Genomic DNA, 25,139 nt, shown 5'->3' with positions numbered 1-25,139 from the left:
GATGAACAGTAAATTGAACTTTTGACAACTATAAAGAATTACATGTGTGAACCATGAATGATATCTGCCTACAAAAATAACGAATACATTGACACACGGGGATTAAACTTTCTTCACATGTAAATTCTCTCTCTCTCTGAACAAGTGAAATGGTTAAAAGAGACTACAAGGAAGAAACTAAAAAAGAAGAAGAAGAATTCCCCAGAAGTAATAACAAAAACCTTTGGCATTTTTCAGTTTGCACAAAAATCTATCAGAAAGATGATAAACACAGGATGAATCAAGGGAACGTGAATGAACCTCCAATCTGTGAATTAGCTGACTGGGGACTAATGGCTTCCCATAACAGCGATATCGTGATCGCAATGAGCCCAGACCACACAAAGACAATGGTTGGTGTCCTCCCCCTTCTTCCCATCAGTCCCTTTGCAAATGGGTAGAGATGAGCCAACACCCAGAAGCTGAAGAACACACCACCCAGCAGCTTGCTCCACTGTGGAATCACACTGTATATTGTTCGGCCGACACCGACGGCAATTGCAATCACATTTACCATTATGATGGTGAGTGGTGGTATCATCAATGATGTCCACCTCACAATGTAGAGGTCAGCGAACTCGTCGTCGTTATCATCCCCGGCTGATTTCGAAGTGAGGGTGAATGAGATTTCGATCCCAGCTACCACTTTCAGCAACCCCTGGAGCACAGCAGCAAGGTGAGCGCTAGTACCACCAATGACCCAAAACTGCTCGTTCCTCCACCACTCTTCCAGTTCAATCCCTGACCACTTGATCTCAAGCACAGCCAACATACATAGAGTGAGGGTGATGAGTAGTAGGTATGTGAGGAAGGCCACGTTCAGGGTCTGAACAATGAATTGTCCAGAGAAGAGCGAGAGCGCCGGGAGGAAGCAGTACACAATGAGGAAGATGGAGGTGAAAGGGTAGATGCCAACATTGAGATATGCAATCCTCTGCAAAAGCTTCATCTTTGAGCTGGCAAAAATGGCATTGTTGCGAGAAAAGAAGATCTCGACAGAGCCCGTTGCCCACCGGAGGACCTGGTGGAGCCGGTCGGTGAGATTGATCGGAGCTGTGCCACGAAAGGCATCACGTTTGGTCACACAGTAGATCGACCGCCATCCTCTGTTGTGCATCCTATAGCCAGTGACCACATCTTCAGTCACAGAACCATAAATCCATCCAACTCGCTGCCCCCATTCAGTCTTCTCCTCGTACCAGCATGAGATGACACTGACTGCCTCAGCTACTACAGAGGCATCAAGAAGTTGACGTGGGATGGTGAGGGCACCAGGAGGGCGGCCATTCTTGATGGATGGATGGTCGGCAAGAGGCCGGCCTTGGAACTCAGCCACCGGTATCGAGTCGATGAGGAAGTTGGAGTTTCCAAACTTCTTTGGAAATGTGGCGAGGTTCATGTCACCTTCATCAACATCCCCCATCCTAAGTGCTCTGGTTTCTTCTGAGGCAACAGTTGCGGAGCTCTTCTTCCTCTTTCTTGGGAAGCAGCAGCTACAGCAACCATGATGGTGTTCTTTGGAGCGAGGAGGATCGAAACCATAGAGAGCAATGCGGCGGAAGAGGCAACCAGTACCAACATAAACTGGTCCCTGAAGTCCATCGAGAGCGCGCATGTTGACGTCGAAGAAGACGGTGTTGTGATTGGCATAGCGATCGGAGGGGTCGATGCCTTCGAACCGCTGAGGGAATTGGACATAGCAAATGCGGTCACCGCCACGATCCATCATGAAGCACATACCCTCTCGGAGGGCCTTAGAGTTGTAGATGTAGTGGTCGCAGTCGAGGTTGAGGATGAAGGGACCATTTGACATAATGGCGGAGGCACGAACAAGAGCATTCATGGCGCCTGCCTTCTTGTTGTGATCATAACCAGGGCGCTTCTCGCGCGACACATAGACGAGCAAGGGCAGACGAATGTCCACCTCTGCGAAGTCCAGGAGTTCATTTTCTTCATTGTTCCCATACAACAATTCTTCACTTGGAGGCTTCAACATCACCTGCAATAAAGCATATGAAGTTTGTCTCAATATAATCTAACTTCCTTTTTTTCCCTTAAACAAAGAAAAAAAAAAAAAGAAGAAAGAGAATATTTCTTTACTTTTTATCTATTCATCAAACTGTATCTTTTTTTCAGAGAAATACCCTCACAAATGAGTCATGACATATTTAATCAAATAATAGAATTTAAAGTGGATAACATTTAACTTGCATGCCTAGATATCATGAGGAAACTTTGATTCACTGTTGCCTCTGAGAGGCACATGTAATAAAGTAAGATCTTCAAAATGAATTTAGATATATGAGAACAATAATCTACTTGGTTACAGAATATTTGAAGAACTGCCCCCTATTTACATCCGTAAGTTGATTTTTGATCACAGCTACTGCAATATGATGCTGCTTTAAGACAATTTTTTATCAAATTTCATACAAAAATTATAACAAGAGTTCAATTCTTGCCCTTGATATATACTCGTAGAGCTAACAGAAGAAAAGCCAAAGCTTCCAAAGGTTACGATAGAAGTATGACAAAGGTTGAACCATACATGAGGAAGAAAACCCATACCTGTATAACTCCAATATGATCACCCCGAGAATGATCTGGTGATGGGTTTATCCAAGTGCCTGGCCAGTGAGATCCATCAGCCATCCAAGTTGCTTTCGGAATCCTCACAGGTTCCATTGGATCATCACCAGCATTTTCTCGTTGCAACTTCATGGCCTTGATCTCCTCACGAGCATGATATGCATCAGAACGCCGACGAATCGAATCTGGCAAGCTATTGATCCGAACCTTGAACTCGTCATACTCTCGCTTCACTCGTCTCCGGTCCTTCACAAAATCAGATCGGGTTTTGTTCTTATAGGGATCCCTTTTCAAATTAAAATAGCTCTCTGGATTTCTTGGCTCGATATCATGTTTGCGACAAAAAGGTACCCATATGTTAGCAAAGCTGGCAGCCTCAGCCATTGCTTCAAATGTCAGAAGTGCTCCTCCATCATCAGAAACATAGCAGGAGAGCTTCTCCACCGGGTAATCGGCGGCGAGAATAGAAAGAATTGTATTTGCTGTGACCAGTACAGGTTCCTTCTCTGGGTCTGCAGTGGAGACAAAGATATCCATACCTGGAAGATCAGACTTGCCTAAGGGGTTTTTAGCATTTGGTGTTTCAAACTTCTCTTTCAATACTGCAAGGTCGGCAGATCGGTTGACAGGGCAGAGTTTTGGAAGCTGGTCCAGAAGCCAAGAGAAGGCAAACCACAGTTCACACACAACAGACATCCCCCAGAGCCATATTGCATCCTGGTTTTTGTGTGTTATTCTCCATAGAAGGAACAAGACAAGGGCAACCAAGCGGATGAAGACAAGAAGCCTACAAGAACAGGGTCGAGCATATAATGATCTAATGATAATGGTTGCATATTAAAAGAAGCAAATACAGGAAATAGTATGATTATTCAACTCATTGACATTTCGAATTATTTAAAGGAGTGAAAAAAGTTGCAATCCTTCAGATAACTAAAAGATCTATTTACTGGACAAAGACAACCACTTGACTAGCTATGAATATTATTATGATGTTATACATCGAAGAAATTGATCTCTCCTTTCACATTTTCAAATTTTGATAGATTACTGAATTCCTATATTCCATAATGCAAGATGTTTAATAAATTTTTGGAGGCCTACATTGTATTAGCATTTTCAAAGAAAACATCAACTTGTCCTGTGAATTATCTGTGACCACATTGGAGAATGGTCTAATATGTGCAGCATGGGTAAGTAGTGTCAATATTACCATCCGAATAACAACCTATGTAAAATTTACACTCTAGTTCGGTGTGGATGAAATTTGTTGGGGCCAAAATAAATGTGCTGAATTCATCAGCTGGAGTGGGATAACAAAAAAGAGGCCACTATGAAATTAAGAGATGACCACAATTGGACCAACCTAATGACCAAAAGAGTCCTTAGAACTATAAGCAGCCTCTCAGATTAGATACTCATAGGCTTTCTGATCAAAGATCAGATAATTATGGTTAATATAAAGAGTTTCTGTAGTCCAGATAGTTTTGTTCCTATGAGAAGGGACCATGGAATACCATTGTTCAAGGAATATGTTTTGTCGGTCCTTTTGTTTTCCAACCACCACAGCGCAGACTATTCTCCTGATGCCCTATGACTTGTCCCACGCTCCCAGCTTGTTATAATATTAAATAACTACCTAGTGAATCAAAAGCCAAAACTTGAACAAGTCACCTGCATTTTTAGCACTTAGGTGGTCTTTTCCTTCAATACTCAAAGGCTACAAAAGGAATATCTGAATTACCGGATTAAACACTCAAGCTAGACCAGGAAGGGGCTCCTCCAATATGGAGATAAATTAACAGAAATCTCTCATTGGTTGCAGTGCATAATTTTGGTTTTTAAATCTCATCAAAGCCATTCAATGCCTTGGATTCTTAATGAGTCAACCTAAAAATGTGCTTAATCCCCATCCGGCAACGCTAACTAAAGAGATTTACATCAGGTTAATCGGAGGATACAGTGGAATACAGACCCATGCAATGCGAAAATTCAACAAAAGGATCAGATACCAGCTAGATGACATTAATATGTACAGTTTAGGTTCATTACTTTGTCAAACACAATTGAAGTCATAGTTCTAAACATCAAATGAATTGGCTAGATAAGTTAGGCATTACATTGACAAAAATAACAGATAACCAATAGAAAGCATGGATCTAAACATCAAATAAAACCAAAAATTTTCTTCATGGATAGCATCCTATTGTCATCTATAACAGTGAAAAATCGATCATACCTGTACGGGCTGAGGACCGCAGCAGGGATCTTCAATTTTCGTGTGAGTGGCCTCCATGGCTTGCCAACCAGTTCCTTTGGCTGCCCATGGCCTCCTCCATGCCCATCACCGTCGCCATTCTCGTCGGGCCAAATAGCATTCCCATATCCATAAGTCGCCTTCGTCTCGAACAGCCATCGGTTGTGATCGAACTCCCCCACCTGGGTCCTTGTGTGGGTCAAAGACTTGCTAAGGGGATTCTTCGTCTCCATCTCAGGCACCGGCGACGGCAGTGGTTGCAGCGATATAGCTCCATTGGCATCGCTTTCCAGCTCCTCCCATTCAGTAGTCTTGTATGGCTCTTTGCAGCCGGGGCAGACACGGCCACCGGTCTTGACTGCATCAATGAAGCACTCACGACAGATCTTGAAGTCACATTCACAAGGATATATAACATTCCCGCTCTGGTCTCTCATCAACTTGGAGTCGCACCCAGGGACGGCGCAAGTGGAGCCCTTGGTGCCGGCCATCTGGGGGTGGTGGGGATCGGCATCGGAGTCGATCACCTTGTCCATGACGTGAGCACGAGTGACATTATTGAATCCACCGGTGAAGAGGGAATTGGAGACATAGTGCTCCTCGACCTTGGCCGAGATTGCAGGGTCCATCGGCTGGTTGTCGGGGGTCATGGGAAAAAGGACATGGTAATTGGTGTTGGAGAAGTCGACGCTGCTGAGCTCGCTTTCGAGGTCTTCCCGGGAGTAGCTGACGAACCGGCCGGAGTTGGTGCGGTGGCCGTAGACCACCGTGGGCGGTGGAGGAATGGAAGGCGGCTTGCTGATCTCCTCCAGTTCGTCGGATGGTACCCGGGTGGAACGACCGTTTCTAAGAACTCTATGGGAAGCCATGATCCGGCTTTGAGCTACAATTTATAGCAGACAACTGAAAGAAAAAAATCCCTAAAAAAATCAGAAAATTCCATATATCTCTACGCTTAAAAAGCGGCGTAAAAGAACGAAACAGAGGAAAAAAGGAAAGGTGCCGTCATCCAAAAAAAAAAAAAGGAAAAAAATGATTTTTAAGATTCTGTGATAAAAAAGGCTCGATTTTTTCGACAATCTGTGCCAAAAAAAAGGAAAAAAACAACGAAAATGGATTGGGAGAAGGCGGAAAGAGAAGGAAAGATGAAAGACTGACCTTAAGATTTCCGATAGGGCAATCCGAGAGAGCGGAGTTTCTTCTATTCAGGGCATGGGATTGTTGAAATAAGAATCCGGAGAGCGTAATCCAGGCTCTGGATTTATAGTGGATAGAGAACGATTCTCCCCATCGATGAGGATGGGAGAGCTTAAAGATAATCCACTCTTCACTACCTCCTTTTCCCTCTTCTGTCTTTATCGAACGAAAGAGCTGGCCGTTGAAATGTTCAAAGTACAAATGGAACGAAAGCGGACGAAGTCGAACTGAGCCAAATAGTCCAAAAACCTTCACTAAAATCCCCTTTTCTTATCTTGAACAAGAATCCAATGACGTAATTAATTCATGGGAGATTTCTTCTAGTGACACCCGCAAAAATCCTCTGTCAACCCCGGGCTCCAATATCGAATCGTTCCCTAGACTAATGCCCGAAGTTAATCTCCATTTTGGAGTAAGGTTTAGGGTTAGGGTTTAAAAGGCCAGGAGTGGGATTGGGAGGAGAGAGAGAGAATGGAAGGGAAACAGGGGCTGGAGAGCGAGAAAGGCAGGTCTGGTTTCCAAATGGGGAGGGAAGGGGGGCGATGGAGAAGGCGCGGACAGGGTTGGGTGTTAAAAGGGCAGAGAGGATCTAGTTATCTGACACGTGGCGGGCCAGGGGTTGCTGACTTGGACCCGAGCCGGCGGGGAGCTCCTCGATTTCGTCGCGGGCGGCGGTATCCAGAGATTGCCCCTGGGCTTTCGTGGAATTAAGGAAGCGTCCTTTCACTGGATTTGGCTGGCAGTCACACGAGGTGAACACGGTGAAAACACGGCTAGGTAATTCGCGGTGTGGACGGAGTTGGTAATAATTTTAGGTTAGATGCGGAAAATACAATTTCTATAAATAGAAAAAAATCATGATAATTCCTTTTCTAGTTCATGGTGTAATTGGAAAGGCCAAATTTTAATTCGGGTTGTATATGTGTATATGTAGGCATGATGAGATGGAGCAATTATAAAATACATGGATGGATACGATGGTAAAACTGATCTTTCTACTTCAACAGCATATTAGAAAGTATTTAAATTATTTAGATATAGGCTTAATCTTCTATCTTGAGTTCTTAAAATTCAATTTAACTTGTGGCCCCGTTTAAGTCCATAGTTGCATTCAACCTATATCTAGATTGATTAATCCACATTGTCAATAAAAATGGATTAATATCTAATTTTAAGAGGATAAATAATTTAATTCAATCATACTATATAACAAATTTAGTGGCATCATTTATAATTTTTAAAATTTGATATAAATCAAAAGTCTTTACCATTTGATTTAACATTTATGTACATCCTTTTCTACCAAAAAAAAAAAAACTTTCATACATCTTTTATACTTAACTACTGGCTCCAAATTGAAGACATCGATGAACTCAAGACCACCTCATTATCCTTTATTATATTAGAGAGCTCTCCATACTCAAAAAATTATACGTGATTAGGAACAAGTAGTTGTCATGGAAGATAATCAAATCTATGCAAATAAATTCATTTCACTGTTATGAACTATAAACGTAATGTGAAATATAACGCCAACCGTGGCTCGTGGCAGCATGGTTATATTTAGGGAAAGTCAAGGCTCGTAGTTTGGCAACATTAAGATGACTCTGATGGCGCGTTTGGTGGGATCCCACCGCGTGGCACATCGCGGAAAGCGATCGTGCTCGCGACTCCGGCAGCACCAAGGAATACGATCCATCATCCATCGTTGGGATCACGAAGGACGGACGGTGGCGGTGGTCCAATGTCGTGGGACCCACGTCGGACCAACTTTTATTATTTTAGTCGATTCGTGCGGTCGCGCCCGCCCTCCCGCCCGCACGCACGCACGCACATGGCCGGCTAATGCGGAAGGTAATGCAGTAGAGCCGCGGTTGTATTGATCCTCCGCGCCAAGGAAGGATAAAACCTTCCTTAGCGCCCATCGACCGTTTGATTATCTACTGCACAGCTCTCAAAGCATTGGGAACCATCATTCATCCGCCTGCACAACTCTCAAAGCGACATTTGCGTAATTAACCAGTGGGCGACCTCAGGTTCCTCAATGACCAAAATGACCATATATATATATATTGGTATTGTTAAGCAACAACAAATATTTCAGTATTGTTTATCTTTCTTTTTCTCGGACAACAAAAAAAGCTCTTAAAAAAAGTACATCTACTTATAGATTTTATATTGCAACTTCTAATGAAAAAAATGATTGGCCTTCTTTTGCAACATCACCTGTTAGGTAGGCCCAACACAACTCTAAAGCACTTCAAACTCTCATTAATCATCTTACCTAAATCTCAAAATGATATTTGTGTGATCTATTGATAGATTCATATGAAGAAAGATGAATCATTCTTTTGCATAAAAGATACAATCCCTATCTTTATGATGCAAGATAAGTTATTTTTCAAAAAAAATGAGCTACCTTAAATTTGAAGAGATCAAACTCCTACTTAGCTGTACAAGTTAATAACCCTATTGGCTTCTAGAAAACATATTGACTATACTTCAATTCATCATTAGTAGTTGGTACAAATGAAATTGATTGTGTTTAAAATTTATAAAATGATCTCATTATCAACCGCATGTAGTAATCTATCTTGTTTCAAAAAATGTAGTCATATAATCATATATTAAATTTATCATCCTTGCTTTAGTATATTGTCTTAAACCAACTCCCATAAGAGTAGTTAGTGACAATTTTAGGTTTGGAATTTGAATTTGGCAAGTCATCTTGACAACCTCCATAATTTTTTTAAAAAATAAAATTTCAAATATAAAATGTTTATATTTATTTTTGTACAATATACATATTTATATAAAACTATGTGTTGTTGAGAGTTAGAAGTAAGAGCACAAAATTTTATGACATCAAAAGCCATATTGAGATGAACTTCATTTTTCATAATATTTGAGCATCAACAATCAAATTTCGTAGAATTAGGTTCATTGATAATCAAATGCACGAATGAACGGCTGTAGAAATAAAATTCAAAAGGGTAGAAAAGCCTTTTCCTTTCTTTTGGCAGACAGCTATTCATTTCAACACGGCTAGTCTTCTGTAGGCTGCTTGAAGTGACGCATGGTTTTTGAACAAAAGAATGGTATGAAAGGCTACGCCTCAGGTTTTTTTTATTTTCTGATAGGAGCCCTCCCCAAAGGTTGGTATCCGAGAAGGACGAGAGAACGTTCCAAACTTTGTTTGGCTTGTTCAAAAAGAGACGTTACATTTGGTAGCTGTTCAAACTAAAGTAGTTGTTGCCCATCTCCCCAACCCTTTCCCACATTTGCTGGCATTCACAGACATGTCGAGAGAAAGTTTCACACCACCGCGTGGCGTCAAGAAGAAAATTCAAGGCATATGCCTCGTAGGTTCCTCCACCCTTCTCCTGAGGAAATGGTAAAGCACTTGGAGCCCTTTAAATAATATGTAGCTAGAGTTTTCGGTGACTAATTTATGACATTAGATATGTGTTGGAAAACTTAGAACCTTCAGTAACCCTGTAATGCTGGTAGGGGCATTCGTGAGCAAGGATTGTTTATTTTAATTGTACCACATGTCAAAGATATTCATTCAAATATTTATACAGAGTTCACGTCAAAAGAAAGGAAAAAGTTACCTGAAACGAGTAGGGATACCGAATCACAATTTTATTGTTAGGACAGCAAACCTTCAGAGCTTCCTGGATGATGAATTTATGTCATGTCATCCAGAGAAAGACAGCTTAGCATAAGTGTGGAGGAAGATGCCTGACCAAGTCTACCATACACACCATTTTATCAAACATAAGAAGTCCAACATACCTGCCTCAAGTAAGCTTGTTATACAGTTGTTCCCAGGATGTATTGATGCTAAGCCTTGTATATGCTGGGGAAGGTCATTCGGTGTCTGTATAGATGGAATGAAGACCGAGCCCCAACCTTAGAAAAACGCTTGATGAATCTGAATGTGTTATAATATTTAATTTAGCACATGTATATACATGCATTTATATATTGTACTCAGTCAAGGGTATATTTGTAATTTTCTAATATAGTTCATGTATGAAAAAATGAAGATCTAACCATGGTTTTTTGGGTCCGCTATTATCAAGTTTTCATTAGCATAACATGAAATGAGCCCATATAGCATAATCATATTGGAGAAATTCTTTGTGCACCGCATGCGGTGCAACAAAATTGACGTGGAGCGCACCGTCTAATCATATTGGACTACGTAGCATAATTAATAATGATACAGATATTTAATGACGCTCAGTCTTTTTTCTGTCAAATTTTTCCTAACGAAAATGTTCTTTCTCTACATAGAACAAAGAAAGAACAGTGCTATTACTGATGTCTTATATGATTTCTTGTGAATATATATGATATCCTGAATAATATATATATCTTATTATGTCTTTATATAACATCCGAAATAATATATATGGCTTCGTGATGCCTTATATGATTTTCTGTAAATATACATGATATTCTTAACAATATATATGACTTTCTGTGAATATATATAACATCCTGAATAATATATATGACTTCCTGTCAATATATATGTATTTTGAATAACATATATATACTTTCTGTAAATATATATGACATCCTAAATAATATATATGGCTTTCTGTGAATATACATGACATTCTAAATAATATATATGGCTTTCTAATACCTTATATAACTTCGTGTGAATATATATGACATCCTGAATAATATATATGACTTTCTGTGAATATATATGACATCCTAAATAATATATATGACTTCCTGTGTCTTTATATGATATCCTGTTGATTATTATAACCAACAGAAAGTCATAAAAGGCATCAGAAAGTCATAATGACCAATAGAATATCATATAAACACATAAAAAGTCATATATATTGCTCAAGATATTATATATATATTATTCAAAAATTCATATATATTGTTCAAAATATCATATATATTCATAGGAAGTCATATATATTGTCCAGGATGTCATATATATATATATATATATATATATATATATATATATATATATATATATATATATATATATATATATATGCACAAGAAATAATATAAAGTATCAGAAAATCATATATATTATTCAGGATGTCATATAAAGATACAGGAAGTCATATATATTGTTTAAGAGATCATATATATTTACAGAAAGTTATATATATTATTCAAGATGTCATATATATTTACAGAAAATCATATAAAATATCAAGAAGCCATATATATTGTTCAAGATATCATATAAAGACACAGGAAGTTATATATATTGTTCAGGATGTCATATATATTTATAAAAAGTTAATAAGGTATCAGAAAATAATATTATTATTTTTTCTTTATTCTGCAGAGAAAAAAAATATTCTCATTAGCAAAAATCTAATAGAAAAAAAGACTAAGCAGCATTAAATATCCGTCTCATTATTAATTGCACTACATGATCCCATGTGATTGAATAGTATGCTCCACATCAATTTTATTGTATCATATATGGTGCACAAAGAATTACTCAATCATACTGATTGAAACACCGTAGCATTCCATCTGTGTTCTAGAGATATATGCCAAAATAAAGCCAAACCCCTCAAGTACATGGTTTATCCTAACTCGGGTGATCCGATGGTTTAGCACTCTTGGTGAAGTACATAAATTAATTTGACATTTTCAAACTCGTAAAGCAAAGGCTGCCCACGAGTTTGAGCAATTACTCTCAAAATCATCTTAGCCGTATGGGCCTTGCCGCGACTAGAGAAATCCGTCAAATAGAACGAGCGATGTGCATGTCGTGTATCCAGGAATGAGATGTGCGACCAGCGCTGCATCAGAAGATGGTACCCAAAAAGGCTAAAAAAAAAAAAAAAAAGCCAAGCATTAGAAGATCCCACGAGTAGGACGACAAAAAAATATCTGAGGCGTTACGTATGGACACTGCCCACCAACCAAATTAATGGAAACAAAACCTCCCTCAGACGTAAATCAAAATCCAAAAGCCCAACCATCACCCCTACATGCGACAATTTCATCGTGACATCACGAATCGTAGAGCACGATGTGCTGCCAGTTCCATTCAGGTCCTGCTGCTCTGCTATTGTCTGTCACCGTATTTCTTTCTTTTCCTGAGGATAAGATATTGTTCATCACCTTTGGCAATCTTGATTGGTGATACGTTCTTTTTGAGGTCCGTGGATGCACATGTATTGCATGCATACCGATAACAAGTCATGAGGTTGCTACAAGAATTCAGATGTCTTTACAGAAATGTGCAGAAGCTCCAGCTCTGGTCCGGTATTTCATAAATACATTGCAGAAACTTAAAAAAAGGAGGAAAGAGCAAGCCCCTCGTCACTATAAGAATTTCCCCTTCAGATAGAATGATTCTTTCTCCAAAAGCATGAAAAACAATAAGCTATAACCAAATCAGGCCGATAAGCACCAATCCACCAGGCTTTTATATTAATGAGATAACCCTCAGAAGGTGATCAGATCATCCTTCTGTTGCTCCTGCTTCTTTTTTGGATCTTGATCTTCGGATGTGCTCCCTCCCTTGCCAAAGATCATCTCATCAAGGTCATGCAGGATGTCATCATCTCCACCTGACCTTGCTCGAGAACTTGCCGGTTTTCTGATGAGGGCATCTTCTTTGCTGACTCGAGGAGACTCTTCAGGTTCCACCGCAACAGGTATCATTGCTGGTTCTGGTTCAGAATGCACAACAGGAGGCTTCCTCAGCTCTTCATACTTGGAGATGACCTTCTGGAGCTCATCATTCACATTCAAGGCCTCAAATAGCAGTGCCTCATTGTCACCAGCAGTCTCTATAATTCTCTGGATGGTATTCTGACATTGTCGGCACTGTTGCAAGAGTGTTGTCGCCAAGTCATCCTGCAAGAAGAAAGGAATTGAGCAAATTGCGGCATAAGAAATTTTTGCAGCACATGCCTGAACAGTCCTCAGTATTACTATAATTTGCAGTTTAGAAAGAAGATCAAGTAGAAAGCACAAGAAACATTAAAAAAAAAAAAAAATTAACAGAATGCATAATAGGTAGGGCAAATATTTGAGGACAGGACACTTTACAGCTCAGCAAATATACAGGAAAAGATAATATGGATTGTGCCGATTGTCGGTGTGGCAGAAACAAATTATCTGAACAGAAACAGTACCAACAGAATTCTCACTTCATAACTAACTGATTGAATTGAAAGTGGAAGCAGAATTTGATTTCTCCAACAGAACTAAATTTAGAGGAGTGAAAGGAAAAACATGCAAAGAATTTCTGACAATCACTTATTAGCAAGATGAAGTAAACCTTTTGTGGCAAGTGATTGGTTTGGACTAGGAAAGTTTTTTTAATAAGTCATCTTAGGGGAAATTTTCTTTTGTACTCCTCTGATGAATGAGCAGAAATGCCCCTTTACTTTAGCTCCGCAGCTTGGTTGATCCAATCCAATCTCCTACAAAGAAACCCGGAAATGGCAGAGATATCTTTGGGAGCAACGATTATAGGACTCATAGTCCAAATTTTCAAGACTTAATCCAATTATAGAAGAGTTTACACCATGAACAGGAATCACCACTGCTCCAACACCATGATGTACTACAGATTGTACCTTCGCCACCAATGTTCTTACTCTTTCTACTCAGTCCAGAACATTCATCCCTTGAAAATTTAACTATGAAGTATCCCCTATATTTGACAAAGCTAATAGATTCATGTTTCTCATAAAGCATGGCACATGAGGCTCCATGCGGTCATGGCAATGGATGGTATTCTTAAATCCCGATCTAACACATGATTTAATTGATAAAAAGCCACACCTACCTTCATTACAATTCATATGACTTACGTACCCATATTAGACTAAACATCCACACCCCCTGCACATGTTAAAGGCCAGTGAGGTATGTCTAAACATTGAGAAATTAAACATAACATTCTTTTAGGCCTTTAGAACACCAAAATTATTCTCAGAATCAAATTTCCTTCATACCACCCTCCTCTATCACAATTTAGATTCACACCTACAAACTTTGTTTTAAATTGTGATATTGGACTAAAGCATCAAAATGAATCCCCATCACGTATTTGCAACATATGCAAGCTGAGTCAGTTGCATCTAAACCAACATCTTTAAGGCATCAAGGAAACCAAACTCTGAAACTCATTCTTGTAATCAACTTTCTTTCATGCTATCCTCCTCTATCATAGTTAAGATTGAGACAAAAATTGTATTGTATATTTGTGTAATAATTTAATCTAATAAAATCGTAACATTGGATAATAAATTGTTAGATATACTGAGATCAAATGAAGAGTATTTATATCATTTTTTTTGAATTTGTAGAGATAAAGTTTTTATGAAAGCATTCTGTATCTTAGCTTTGCAGACAATTCCAAGTATAAAGAAAATATTAATCATCCATTCTTTTTGCTAATAAATTATAATTAGCAAAGCTCATCACATATAAAACTATGATTTTAATATTAGTAATTCAACCAAAAGAAGTACAACAAAGTAGCCAAAGAAAAATCAATTTTGCCCTCCTGCTTCCTTCACACAAAACTGATTTCTTCTCACCAATTATCAGGTGATCTTCGAGTTCTTTTTGTGTTGAGTGACTTGTATTTCTCTAAAGATATATCTCAAAGTACATTTAAAATAAAAATGCTTAACAAAAAATGTATTCTTATATTTGATTGAATTATAAGTCCATTCATACAAAATAATAGATTTTCTAAAACCCTAAAGATCAAAGCCATTCATACAAGTCCTAGATATATTGGGTTCAAGTTCAACAACATTTGGATGGAACAGGAATAGAGCTAGGTAAGGGAACGTCATAATAAGAATCATAGAGAATGATATAAAACAGGAGTAACCAAGAACCATTTTATTAATTGGTTAGAATTCTAGATCATATCTCATAATTTAATGGAGGTTTTTTTTTGTAACCCTATTAATTATTCTCCTTATCACTCCACTACCACTTAATCTTCTGACATATTTGTATCCTAGGGTGCTCATTGCTATACCTATGGAGTGCCCTTCCTGTTGTTTACAACTACTCTTACAAGCTGATGAATTTACCAAGCTTTAGGAATTTCTTTTAAAAAGAAAATGCTCAAAGTTGGTCTTTGGCCCAAAATTCAGCAATTACTTTGTACAAGACCTCCTTATTCTCATCAGAAACTCTGTCATAGGTAAAAGGGAAGGCAAAAAAAAAAAAAAAGCCATTTTCAGGGGTTCCTGTTAGTATTGGCGGTCAACTGGTTCAGCATTCATATGGGGCCAATCTAGCCCTCCCTGCTCCAGCATGATCCAGCCAGTTTGGCCAAGTAAGTGATACCCCTTAGCTGGGAAGTTTTGAATCTCCATATATGACCTCCAATCATTGCATGACAAGGGGTTTCTTTTCATTAAATTAAAAGCATGCATTGGAAGAACAAAAACAAATCCTTAAATCTGCTCTCTTTATTATGTTGATTGAGCAGAAATATCAGCCAGCAATAATTTTTTTCTTCTATCAAATTTATATAAAAAGAGCAAAAAGAGAGAAGTGGACACACTTACAGTTTGATCATCAACAAGATTTTTTTTTTTTGTCTCGCTCTAGTTCCATCTAGGGATTCAAGTCCCTAGTATTCAATTGGATATGTATTTAAGGATGCTTGGTCTATGAAAGATTCACGGCCATAAGGTTTTAAGTCTCACTATCGGGCCCATACTAGTAATGGTACGGTATGACCAGACACTGACACAGTACACTAGTCGAGTTCACAATACATGTATCATGTGTTAGTAAAGAGCTTATCGAGCCTTTTATATCATGTCAAGTCAATACAATATGCCCCATATGGCAAGCATGGTTTCAAATCCCTATGGGACGCCCCACATAATGAAGGGACAAGGTACCATTCGAAGTGTTGGGATAGGACTGTCTCACCATCATCCCAACAGCCTGATCAGTGCATCCTGGGAGATCCCCCGTTCTAAGTTTCAGGACAGGGCAAGACAGCGATGTGTCAAGTTCCATGGAAAATCTGAGATGACCTCAACCAAAGGAATTTAAAACCTTGATGGCAATTACAGGACGGTACTTAAGATTCCACACAATACAATGATGAAATATGCTATGGCGCTTCATTTAGCCACATAAAGTTTATAGGTTCATGATTCCACCAACCCTTGTATATTGCACCAGTCCACACAAGTCCCACAAAAGCCCTCATCACAGGTCAAGGGAACTTCCTATGTGAATGAATGAACACCCCCGAGCATGTCTATAGCGATACAATTATACAAAGTCAACTTAACATTCCCTTTGAATGGAGAGAGAAATTTTTGCTTCAACTAGCTCAACTATTATTTCTCACATAAGAAAAGGTAGAGAAAAAAATTCTTGTTGAAATCTTGAAAGCTTGGTTTTTGCCCTATTTACTTGGTTCAAAACCAATATTCAGAACTGTGATATAGGCCTCTACTTATACTAGTGAGGTCTCCATCTCCTAATCTGAGTCAAACTCCCTCTTCTAGCCAAGAGGTTGAAATTCCAGAAAGTAGAAAATACAAAATTGCCAAAATTTCCAACGTTAAATCTCAACTCTTGCATCAACTTCATGTTCTATCATGCTACCTTATTCTTCATGAATCATGAGTTATGCTCAAGTAAGAGTTTATTATAAGTAGCAAGTCGAGTTTGATAGATGGCCACAAATTGGATCTTTCAAAACTCAAGGGTCCCATTATTTGGTTGTCAAGCTGCAAATCCCAAAAAGTTACCCAATTAAGAAAAAAAGGGACGAAACACATTAAGAACAGACATTGTATATGGAAGTTAAGCCCTCAATAAGTTTTGCCTCACCCTGGATGTCGTGGATTTTGCTCCCAGACAATGTCCAAACATACCCAAAGTAGCCTAGTGGGTCCACAATGGGTCTTGTAATCCTCCTGGATACAAAAAGTAGTGAACAAGACTACAGGAGATTCAAAATCCATTTCTATAATCAATCAAAGACAAAAAAAGAAGAGAAATGAAAGAAGAGGTTTCTCTCCAAGCTCACTCCAAATGTGGAGAGTTATAGGGAACAAAGAAAGGATGCTTGAGATGTGATTTTTTTTTTTCAATTTACTTTCATTCCCAAATCAACTTTCCTCTCTCTGTGCTTGTAAGTTGGTGAATCACCTTACCTTCTATTCTTTTCTCTTCTCTCATTTCTCCTCTTCTTTTCTCTCATTATGTATCCAAATAGCATGTAAGAGATTGAGAGAAGAGTGAGAGCGAAAGGGGAGGGTGGGGGGTGGGGGGTGTTGGGAGAGGCAAGGATGATGCTTGGAGGATTCAACGCAGTATGCATGATTTCTTACTAAACAAGGATTAAAAGTAAATGGGGATTTTTTTTTCCAATTTGCTTTTAATCATTAGCTAAAGAAGACATAAAAATAAATAATATATGTTGGGCCTCACAATGTAAGCTCAATGCATATATGGTATACTTTATCCTGCTTAGGGTCTCTTTGCAAAAATCCCAAGGAATCCTGCAAGATAGGTGAGGAGAGCGGGGCAGGTTGGGGACAAGGATCGGAACACCTGAACCCACTACCCCACCCCCCAAACTCTCTGCTTGGCCTCTCTCGCCGGCTTCTTCCAAACAGCCCGAGCCCCCAAATTTGTCATAGGAAAAATTTTCTATGCCTTTAATTGGTAAGCTACCAATATATATATATATATGTATATATATGTATATATATGTATATATATGTATATATATGTATATATATGTATATATATGTATATATATGTATATATATGTATATATATGTATATGTATATATATGTATATATATGTATATATATGTATATATATGTATATATATGTATATATATGTATATATATGTATTCCCTCAGAACCAACATGTTATACACAAGCAACACAATCAAAAGAATGGCGTGCAGCCATGATGGAAGAGTTTGATGCACTACTTAAAAATCAAACCTGGGAGTTGGTTCCTCCTTCTCCAACAATGAATGTAGTGGGCTGTAAAAGAGTTTTTCGAGTAAAGCAAGGAGCTGATGGCTCCACTGAGCTATAAAGCGCGCCCTATATATATATATATATATATAACAAATAACATGTTTTGAGATTCACAATATGATATACTTATGGCATAATATCCTACATAATAAGTGAGCAAAGAAAAGGTCTTCACCCAATCCTTCAAGATTACCATAGGATTAAACAAAACAGTGATACAAAAGGCACAACTGATTTTTAAGTAAAGGAGAAATGTGAATTTCCATTTCTAATTCATTTGATATGTTAAGTACGCTGCAAGCAGATAACAGCAACTGCCTTGAATATCAGTTTATTTATCATGTTATGTCATATTGTTTTTTGAAAAGTTCAAAATATCTGTCAAGCTGGAAATACTAAAGGCTTAAGGGATGAGGAGCAGAAAATAAGCCAAGAGTATAGCAACAGCTATCTAGCTGTAATGCATCAGCTCTATGAATTATTTTTTGCCATTTCGGAAGACTGGAATATACGCTGAGGATAAAAGATCACTCTAGGTGAACAATATAATAAAAAAATATGATGTTATTGCATATCAGCTATTCTCTATGACAGAGGGCAAAAAAGGAGTAGAGCTAAATAACTATTCGATGAAACTAAATTACCTTTAAAGCCTCTTGCTGTGGAGAAGAGGATAAAACAGTTGATAGAAGTTCAATGCTGTTACGAGCCACATCAAATGCTTCCTTGGTTTGTTCAGCAGTAAAATTTTGCACAGGAACATCACGGTAATTCAGCTGTATCCCACTGGCATATGATTCTGTCTCAGAAACTGAACGTGGTGGAGTAAATATTGGAGCCAAACTTTCATTATCTCGTCCAGGAAAACGAATGCCTCTAGATTTCAAGCTCTACAAGTAACAGAAAACCATCAAGGGGAACTGGATGAAAACCATCAAGCTGAAGAATGCCTCTAGATCTTAAAGCAAACATCTAATAAAGGATATCCCACTTAGATGTAGACATATCAGTCAAAGTAGAACATGGATACCAAGTTGTCAGTCTCTGACATTTTCTGGCAGACTCACTACTGTCAAAGAGTCCATATACCAAGCATTAAAGGTAAGGCATGGGTAAATGTTTTAAGATAATCTGTTTCACAATATAAAGTGCACTATAGATATACAGAGTTAAATATAGAACAATTAAAGTTGATTTTCAATTATTTTAAGCAAAACACTTTGTTATTCTTCCCGAATGAAGCAAGTTGTTCACAATGAAGCTCAGAAATGGTGACCTACAAAAGAGTGTGGACCGTCTTTTGTTTGAAAAAGATTAATGCCGGTAATAAATGGCAAAATCAGAGGTTCCTCATAAGCTTTCCAAATATGCAGCAGATAAATAATGGCAAAAATAGAAAAAGAAGGAACCATTTAGAGCCTCTTCTGCATTGCATTTTATTTGCAAGGATTGCATGTCAAACTCTGCATGTTTTGAAATTATAAAGTGTCTTGTTTTCTAAATAAAATTTTATTGGATGTCTAATTTGTAGGATTTGGGTACCTTGTAAGTTTCCTCATAGACAGGCAAATACCGAAGCTCATCTCCTGCCTCTCCCCATGCTTCAATCAGCACAAGAGCCTTAGTACGATTATTCACCACGGTTTGAGGATCATCAATCAATTTGACCATCTCATCAAGGACCCGCTCAGCAGCAACCTCAGAGAAAGCCTTCTCACAGTTCTTTACACAAGTCTCAAGAAGAACCAAAGCAAGATATTGGACCCTAGGATTCTTCAACATGATTCGCTTCTTGATGCCACGAACCAACTCAACACTATTGATTTTTTCACTATTGATCATGTCACAAATCTCAAGATTGGTAGACCAATCAGGTTCGTCCAGGTTTTCCGAGGTGGCCTCCTCTACAATCTTCTCTGCTTGGTTCTGACCTTGAAAGAACTCCTTCATCTTAAAGCTCATAGAGCTCATGCCAGCTGACATCTTCCTGCCCACCTCAGCTCCACTATTCTTTAAAAGCTCCCCAAAGGCATTGACTTTATCCATGACTTTGTATCCCAAGCAAATGTCCGTTAGCAGCACTGACCCTTTAACCAAAATTATGAGGAGGAAAAGATGACTCAAGGTTAGGTTTTTAAGCACACAAACTTTGACAAGAGATCTCTATGTCAGTATGTGCAGACATGTGGAATGAACTTCAAAATTTTAACTTTTAACTCAAATAAATCAATGCCTACCCATAAAAGATAACTTTTATCTAACATACAGGAAATCAACAAAATATTACAATTTTAAATCCATACACACGCTCGTGGAATCAAGAAGCTTGGTGAAATTATAATAAATACAATAGACCATGACAAAAGCTATCACGCTCGTGGAATCAAGAAGCTTGGTGAAATTATAATACATACAATAGACCACAACAAAAAACTATCAACATGTAATGGCAGAAAAGGTAGACATTTAACGACAAGCTACCACTTTTCAGGATGAATCGGAAAACAGGATTATGGAAAACCATCCAAAAAAAAAAAGATTAATAAGTAAAGATTAGAGTGTTGACATGCAATTCCTAATCTGATGATTCGAGTGTCCAATTTCTCCAATGAGAACAAAGCAGTATTTAATTTAAAAGCCACAAACTTAAATGGTGCCAACTGATCTCCCCTTCGGTAATGCACTGAAAGCCAGCAAAGCCTTAAGTAAACGCCACTCCATAGACAGCAAAAGAAGGTTAAGCTTGCAGCCCCATTGAAATCCACATAACGTCCATTATATTTCCGTAAAACTTCATAACATCGAACCCTAGATAGCCCAACCAACTGAACATTTAAAAGAAGATATCTAGGGTTTCAAAAAGCACGTGACCATGTCTAAAAACCGAACCTGCTGGATTATAATAATCGAAACAATCGACAGTTATGAAATTAATAACATCAGTCTCCACCAAAAACGAATTCTTATGGGTGCATCAAAACATATTGAGAAAGATAAAACCTCATGATCGCAGCTGAGCACAAGAAATCCAGCAAATCTAAGAAATCCCGGCAGATTAACAGACGGATGGCAGAAAAAATTCGCATCTTTATAACAAAATCCATGACGCTGATATAGGCCCCGAGGATCAACATCAAGGGAAAGCAACTGTGCTTTGAAACGATCAAGAACTACAAATTGAGAAGCCGATTACTGACCAAAACAAAAGCATAGAAAAAAAGAGAGAGAAAAAAGAAAAAACAGATCTGAAATTGATAAATAATACCTCGGAATCGAATGCCAAAGAAGAAGTAGAAGAATAGACGACGTTTACCTTCTTTTGCTTACCCCTTCTCTTAAGCTGCTGCTTCCGCCTTGGAGGTGGAGTCGGTTTGTTTGCAAACTTCTTACTTTTCCGTCGGCTTTTTCTTGTTGATAGATAGTTGCCCGCTTATAATAAATAGTTAATGACTCTATTTTTAAGGTTGAAAGGATATGACCCGTTGGATCAGGACGGCATTAGCTTGTGGGCCGTCGGATCGTACGCGCGGGCTTCGTTGACCGGGCTAGCTGGAAGGAGAAGTAAACGGCCGGACTGGGCTGGGCTACTGTGGAAGCTTTGCGCTTTCCAACCGATTTGTCTGGAAAGAGAGAGAGGATGACTTGGAGACGCGTTCGGGTTGCATCCTTCGTGCGAAAGGATGATTGATCTACCATTGGAGACTTGGGGTTGGTAAAAGAATGATTCATCTACCCGTTGGAGACTTGGAGTGGGTATTCTAGCTCAAGATTTGAAAGGTGCTGCTGACCGACCGGGAGGCGGGCAGCCCGGGCAATGCAACACGGGTACACCATACGTGGAGGATGGCCTGGTGGTGCAGGTAGCTCGGGTTACCATGGAGCGAATGGTATAATTTCTAGCTTCTTTCAGGAGACAAGAGGTTGGGTGTGGTCAGAGCTGATCATGGGCAGTCCTCGGGCTTAAACTCTATTTCTTTGTAATTAGATTTTGGGTCGGGCCCATATAAAATTTGATATTTTCCGAGTCTAAACCTAACACTTCCTCTTGGTTTTCAAATAAAAAAAAATATATATTCTTTCAAAAACTTCATCTAACTAGGCCATCTTGAGTTGGTCATTTATAATTTGGCATTGAAATGGAAGCTATATATATATATATATATATATAAACAGGTCGCCTATTGACTGTTGCCCAACACTTCAATCCAGAAATGCAGCTTAGATCTTCCATGAAATCCAAGCTTCCCTGTCAAGCACATGGGACTTTGAGATTTGGAAATGCAATCACATGTTTCATCCTATATATATATATATATATATATATATATATATATATATATATATATATATATATAAACAGGTCGCCTATTGACTGTTGCCCAACACTTCAATCCAGAAATGCAGCTTAGATCTTCCATGAAATCCAAGCTTCCCTGTCAAGCACATGGGACTTTGAGATTTGGAAATGCAATCACATGTTTCATCCTATATGATGAAGTTCATGTGCTATCTTAAAGGTCAACTCCAAAGTGCCATGCACATCGGACTTTAAGATTTGGAAATGCCATCACATGTTTCATCATGTATGGTAAAGTTTCCATCGTGCATCAAAGACCGATCCAAAGAGCCTTAACACATTCGAATTCATTCGGAAAGGTCCAGGTAGTGTCTTTTACATGAAAGAATGACTCCCTATTTTTCACAACATCATCTGTTCGATTGCGCAATATCCATATTGACATCTATGCAAGAGAATGGAAGAGATCCATATAAGATGTGATCTAATGATTGGTGTTATAAAAAAAATCAACCATTCTTTCACATAAAAGATACAAATCCAAACACGTTTCAGCTTGTATGGTAAAATTTGTCTTAACCAAAAGTTTTAAGTGTGAACTCAGTTTCTCCTTTTTTTTTTTTTATTTGAATTGGATAACTTAAACCAAAAGAGAATAGATACATCCACGGAAATTAGCAAATAAAATACTGAAAATTTTAGTAGGGATATCTCATAATATCGTCCATAGATTTGTTAAACCAAAAGAGAATGGATACATCCGCAAAAATTAGCAAAGAAAATACTGAAAATTTTAGTAGGAATATCTCACATTATCGTCCGTAAAGTAGATCTAATTTTTTTTTTTTTTTTATAATTTTTCATTTGACGTAAACAAATTGCACTCTTCAAGCTTGGCAAGTCATGCTTAAACACTTGACATGAGGGGTCGCACATGTTCAGTCACGGCTCATGCTTCACTTAAATGAGCCAACTTTCCCAAATAAACCCAAAATAAGAGAGCATGATCTGTGAATATTAATGGAGGTGGATGAAGAAATGATATGTAAAAGTATACCTTAGATTTTTACTGCACCTGCAAGTGACAGGCTTGCAGAGAATTTTTTAATGATCAATAAGGTAAATAAATAAGTATAATGCAGCTTAACACGTAAGGCAAGTAGTAGAAAAGCAAGAAAATTGCGCTTTGAATTGTCAAACATATGATACATTAGGAACATGATAATTAGAACTGACAATAAAGTATACCAAGCATAAAATAAATTTAGGTGTCAATGGACCAAGCCAGCGTGTCAGCCTAACATTTCTGATACGTCTAGCAAACTCAGGGCCAGACACATCAACCACCCTGACCCATACACGTTTGATTTATGGATCCATTATTGGCATCTGAAAGGCAGCCTTTATCAACCCCTGTTGAACTGTCCGCAGGCACCCTTGTCCTGAGATTGGGACTGCAAGCGAGATATTCACAACCCTAAAACCAAAACATTTTGCCTTAAGCAGGGCTTGCCTTCGCCAATGAATACTTATAACAAATATATGGCCTGTTTGATACTTATAACTATTGGAATACCATGCAAAGATTGATGTTGGAGATAGCAAATCTCTAAAGACTTTACTATCAATTTAAAAGAAATATAAGGGTTTGACAGCACATGATGTCCATTCTCTTCGTGGGTTTTGGGGGAAAAAAACATGATACCAAATATGCCAACTAGTGGATTGATTCTTCTGCCATCAGAAAAACTTTCACCGGTTTTTTTTTTGGTTTTTTTCCATTTTTGATAAATAAAAAAAGACAGGGAATGCTCAAAATATGATGTCAACCAGCAGTAGTCTATTAATAAAAAAAGACTGGCAATGAATCAAAATATGATATCAACCAGATACAGTCTACCATTTCTGCAACCAAGTGATCAAGATCGGAACTCTATCTCAAGCCCTATCAGCACAGCTGCAATATGCCAACGTGCCCACAGCAGAATTACAACTGCTTGGGATTAGGATGGCATGGAAATCAATTAATTCTCGTAAGGACGTATCTGCTTGGAAATAATATTAGCCAAATCCATATGCGCTCGTGTAGGCATTTGGAAGCAAATGCCCTCTTAAATGCCCTACGAACAGCCAAAAGCCTCGCCATGAAGGCATGAGCAAAGGAAATGGCAGGAAGGCGCATGGAAAGAGCCATCACAACTGATGTTTACCATGCTGGAGGTCTGCGTCAGCTATCAGCTGGGGTGAAATGTTCACGTGCCTATCCTATCCATGCAGTGAAATTGTCCATCCTATCTGGTGGGATCAAAGCAGTATAGGTCACAGCTGCACCAGATTGTGCGCAGCCTCATGCACACAGCATGCTGCATTCATGGATTTATGGTGGTCCCTAAGAACTGCAATGCCTCAATTGCAGGACAACCAAATCCTCCTTCCTGTCGCAGAAGACTGGTACAAATAAGCAGTTATGTAAACAATCCACATATTCTAACCATATGGGTAAATGAAACATCTAAGAATACTTGATTGCTTCTATATCATGACAGATGAATCAGTAAAGCAGACATCAGACAGCATTGGATACAGGTGATTCATTGATAATGCCTATTGAGAAGCAAGCTGGCAAGGTGGTTTTTCCCTGTTACTAGCAGAACCAATGCCTCGATACCAAAATTCAGTGAGCTGCACTTTGAACAAAGATCAAAGTAATGGCTTGACATGAAGAGGTTGA

General features: G+C 38.5%; 2 protein-coding genes across 5 annotated transcripts; both read right to left on the bottom strand.

Moving 5' to 3' along the window:
- Positions 1-208: 208 nt before the first annotated feature.
- On the bottom strand, positions 209-6,635 carry LOC105043959 (cellulose synthase-like protein D2). The gene is made up of 4 exons (XM_010921708.4): positions 6,044-6,635; positions 4,868-5,788; positions 2,608-3,415; positions 209-2,038 (listed from the first exon to the last, which is right to left on the bottom strand). Exons 2-4 carry the CDS (start codon positions 5,752-5,754, stop codon positions 281-283), a joined length of 3,453 nt encoding a protein of 1,150 aa, XP_010920010.2. The 5' UTR covers positions 5,755-5,788; positions 6,044-6,635; the 3' UTR covers positions 209-280.
- Positions 6,636-12,273: 5,638 nt separating this feature from the next.
- LOC105043956 (TOM1-like protein 1) lies at positions 12,274-21,578 on the bottom strand. Of its 4 annotated transcripts, none has more exons than XM_010921687.4 (4): positions 21,425-21,578; positions 19,654-20,198; positions 18,756-19,001; positions 12,274-12,958 (listed from the first exon to the last, which is right to left on the bottom strand). In XM_010921687.4, the coding sequence occupies exons 2-4, from the start codon at positions 20,155-20,157 to the stop codon at positions 12,545-12,547; spliced, it is 1,164 nt and encodes a 387-aa protein (XP_010919989.1). In that variant the 5' UTR covers positions 20,158-20,198; positions 21,425-21,578; the 3' UTR covers positions 12,274-12,544. The 4 variants fall into 4 exon arrangements, with proteins under 4 accessions (XP_010919989.1, XP_010919991.1, XP_010919990.1 ...); XM_010921689.4 differs by having other exon boundaries at positions 21,439-21,562; XM_010921688.4 differs by having other exon boundaries at positions 21,377-21,502.
- Positions 21,579-25,139: the final 3,561 nt, after the last annotated feature.

Source organism: Elaeis guineensis, chromosome 4 (genome assembly GCF_000442705.2).
Source record: "Elaeis guineensis isolate ETL-2024a chromosome 4, EG11, whole genome shotgun sequence".
In the NCBI taxonomy this organism is placed as follows: Eukaryota; Viridiplantae; Streptophyta; class Magnoliopsida; order Arecales; family Arecaceae; genus Elaeis; species Elaeis guineensis.
Note: the sequence above shows the minus strand (reverse complement) of the source record. Positions and strands in the feature narration are given on the sequence as shown.

Excerpts from the sequence above, each read along its gene's own strand:
- LOC105043959 (XM_010921708.4), bottom strand. The coding sequence starts at position 5,754 with ATGGCTTCCCATAGAGTTCTTAGAAACGGTCGTTCCACCCGGGTACCA. Across the intron at positions 3,416-4,867 it reads GCGGTCCTCAGCCCGTACAG|GCTTCTTGTCTTCATCCGCT; the intron begins GTATGATCGATT and ends CTGTTCTTGTAG. Across the intron at positions 2,039-2,607 it reads ATCATATTGGAGTTATACAG|GTGATGTTGAAGCCTCCAAG; the intron begins GTATGGGTTTTC and ends GCTTTATTGCAG.
- LOC105043956 (XM_010921687.4), bottom strand. The coding sequence starts at position 20,157 with ATGGATAAAGTCAATGCCTTTGGGGAGCTTTTAAAGAATAGTGGAGCT. Across the intron at positions 19,002-19,653 it reads TCTATGAGGAAACTTACAAG|AGCTTGAAATCTAGAGGCAT; the intron begins GTACCCAAATCC and ends TGTTACTTGTAG. Across the intron at positions 12,959-18,755 it reads CACAGCAAGAGGCTTTAAAG|GATGACTTGGCGACAACACT; the intron begins GTAATTTAGTTT and ends TTCTTCTTGCAG.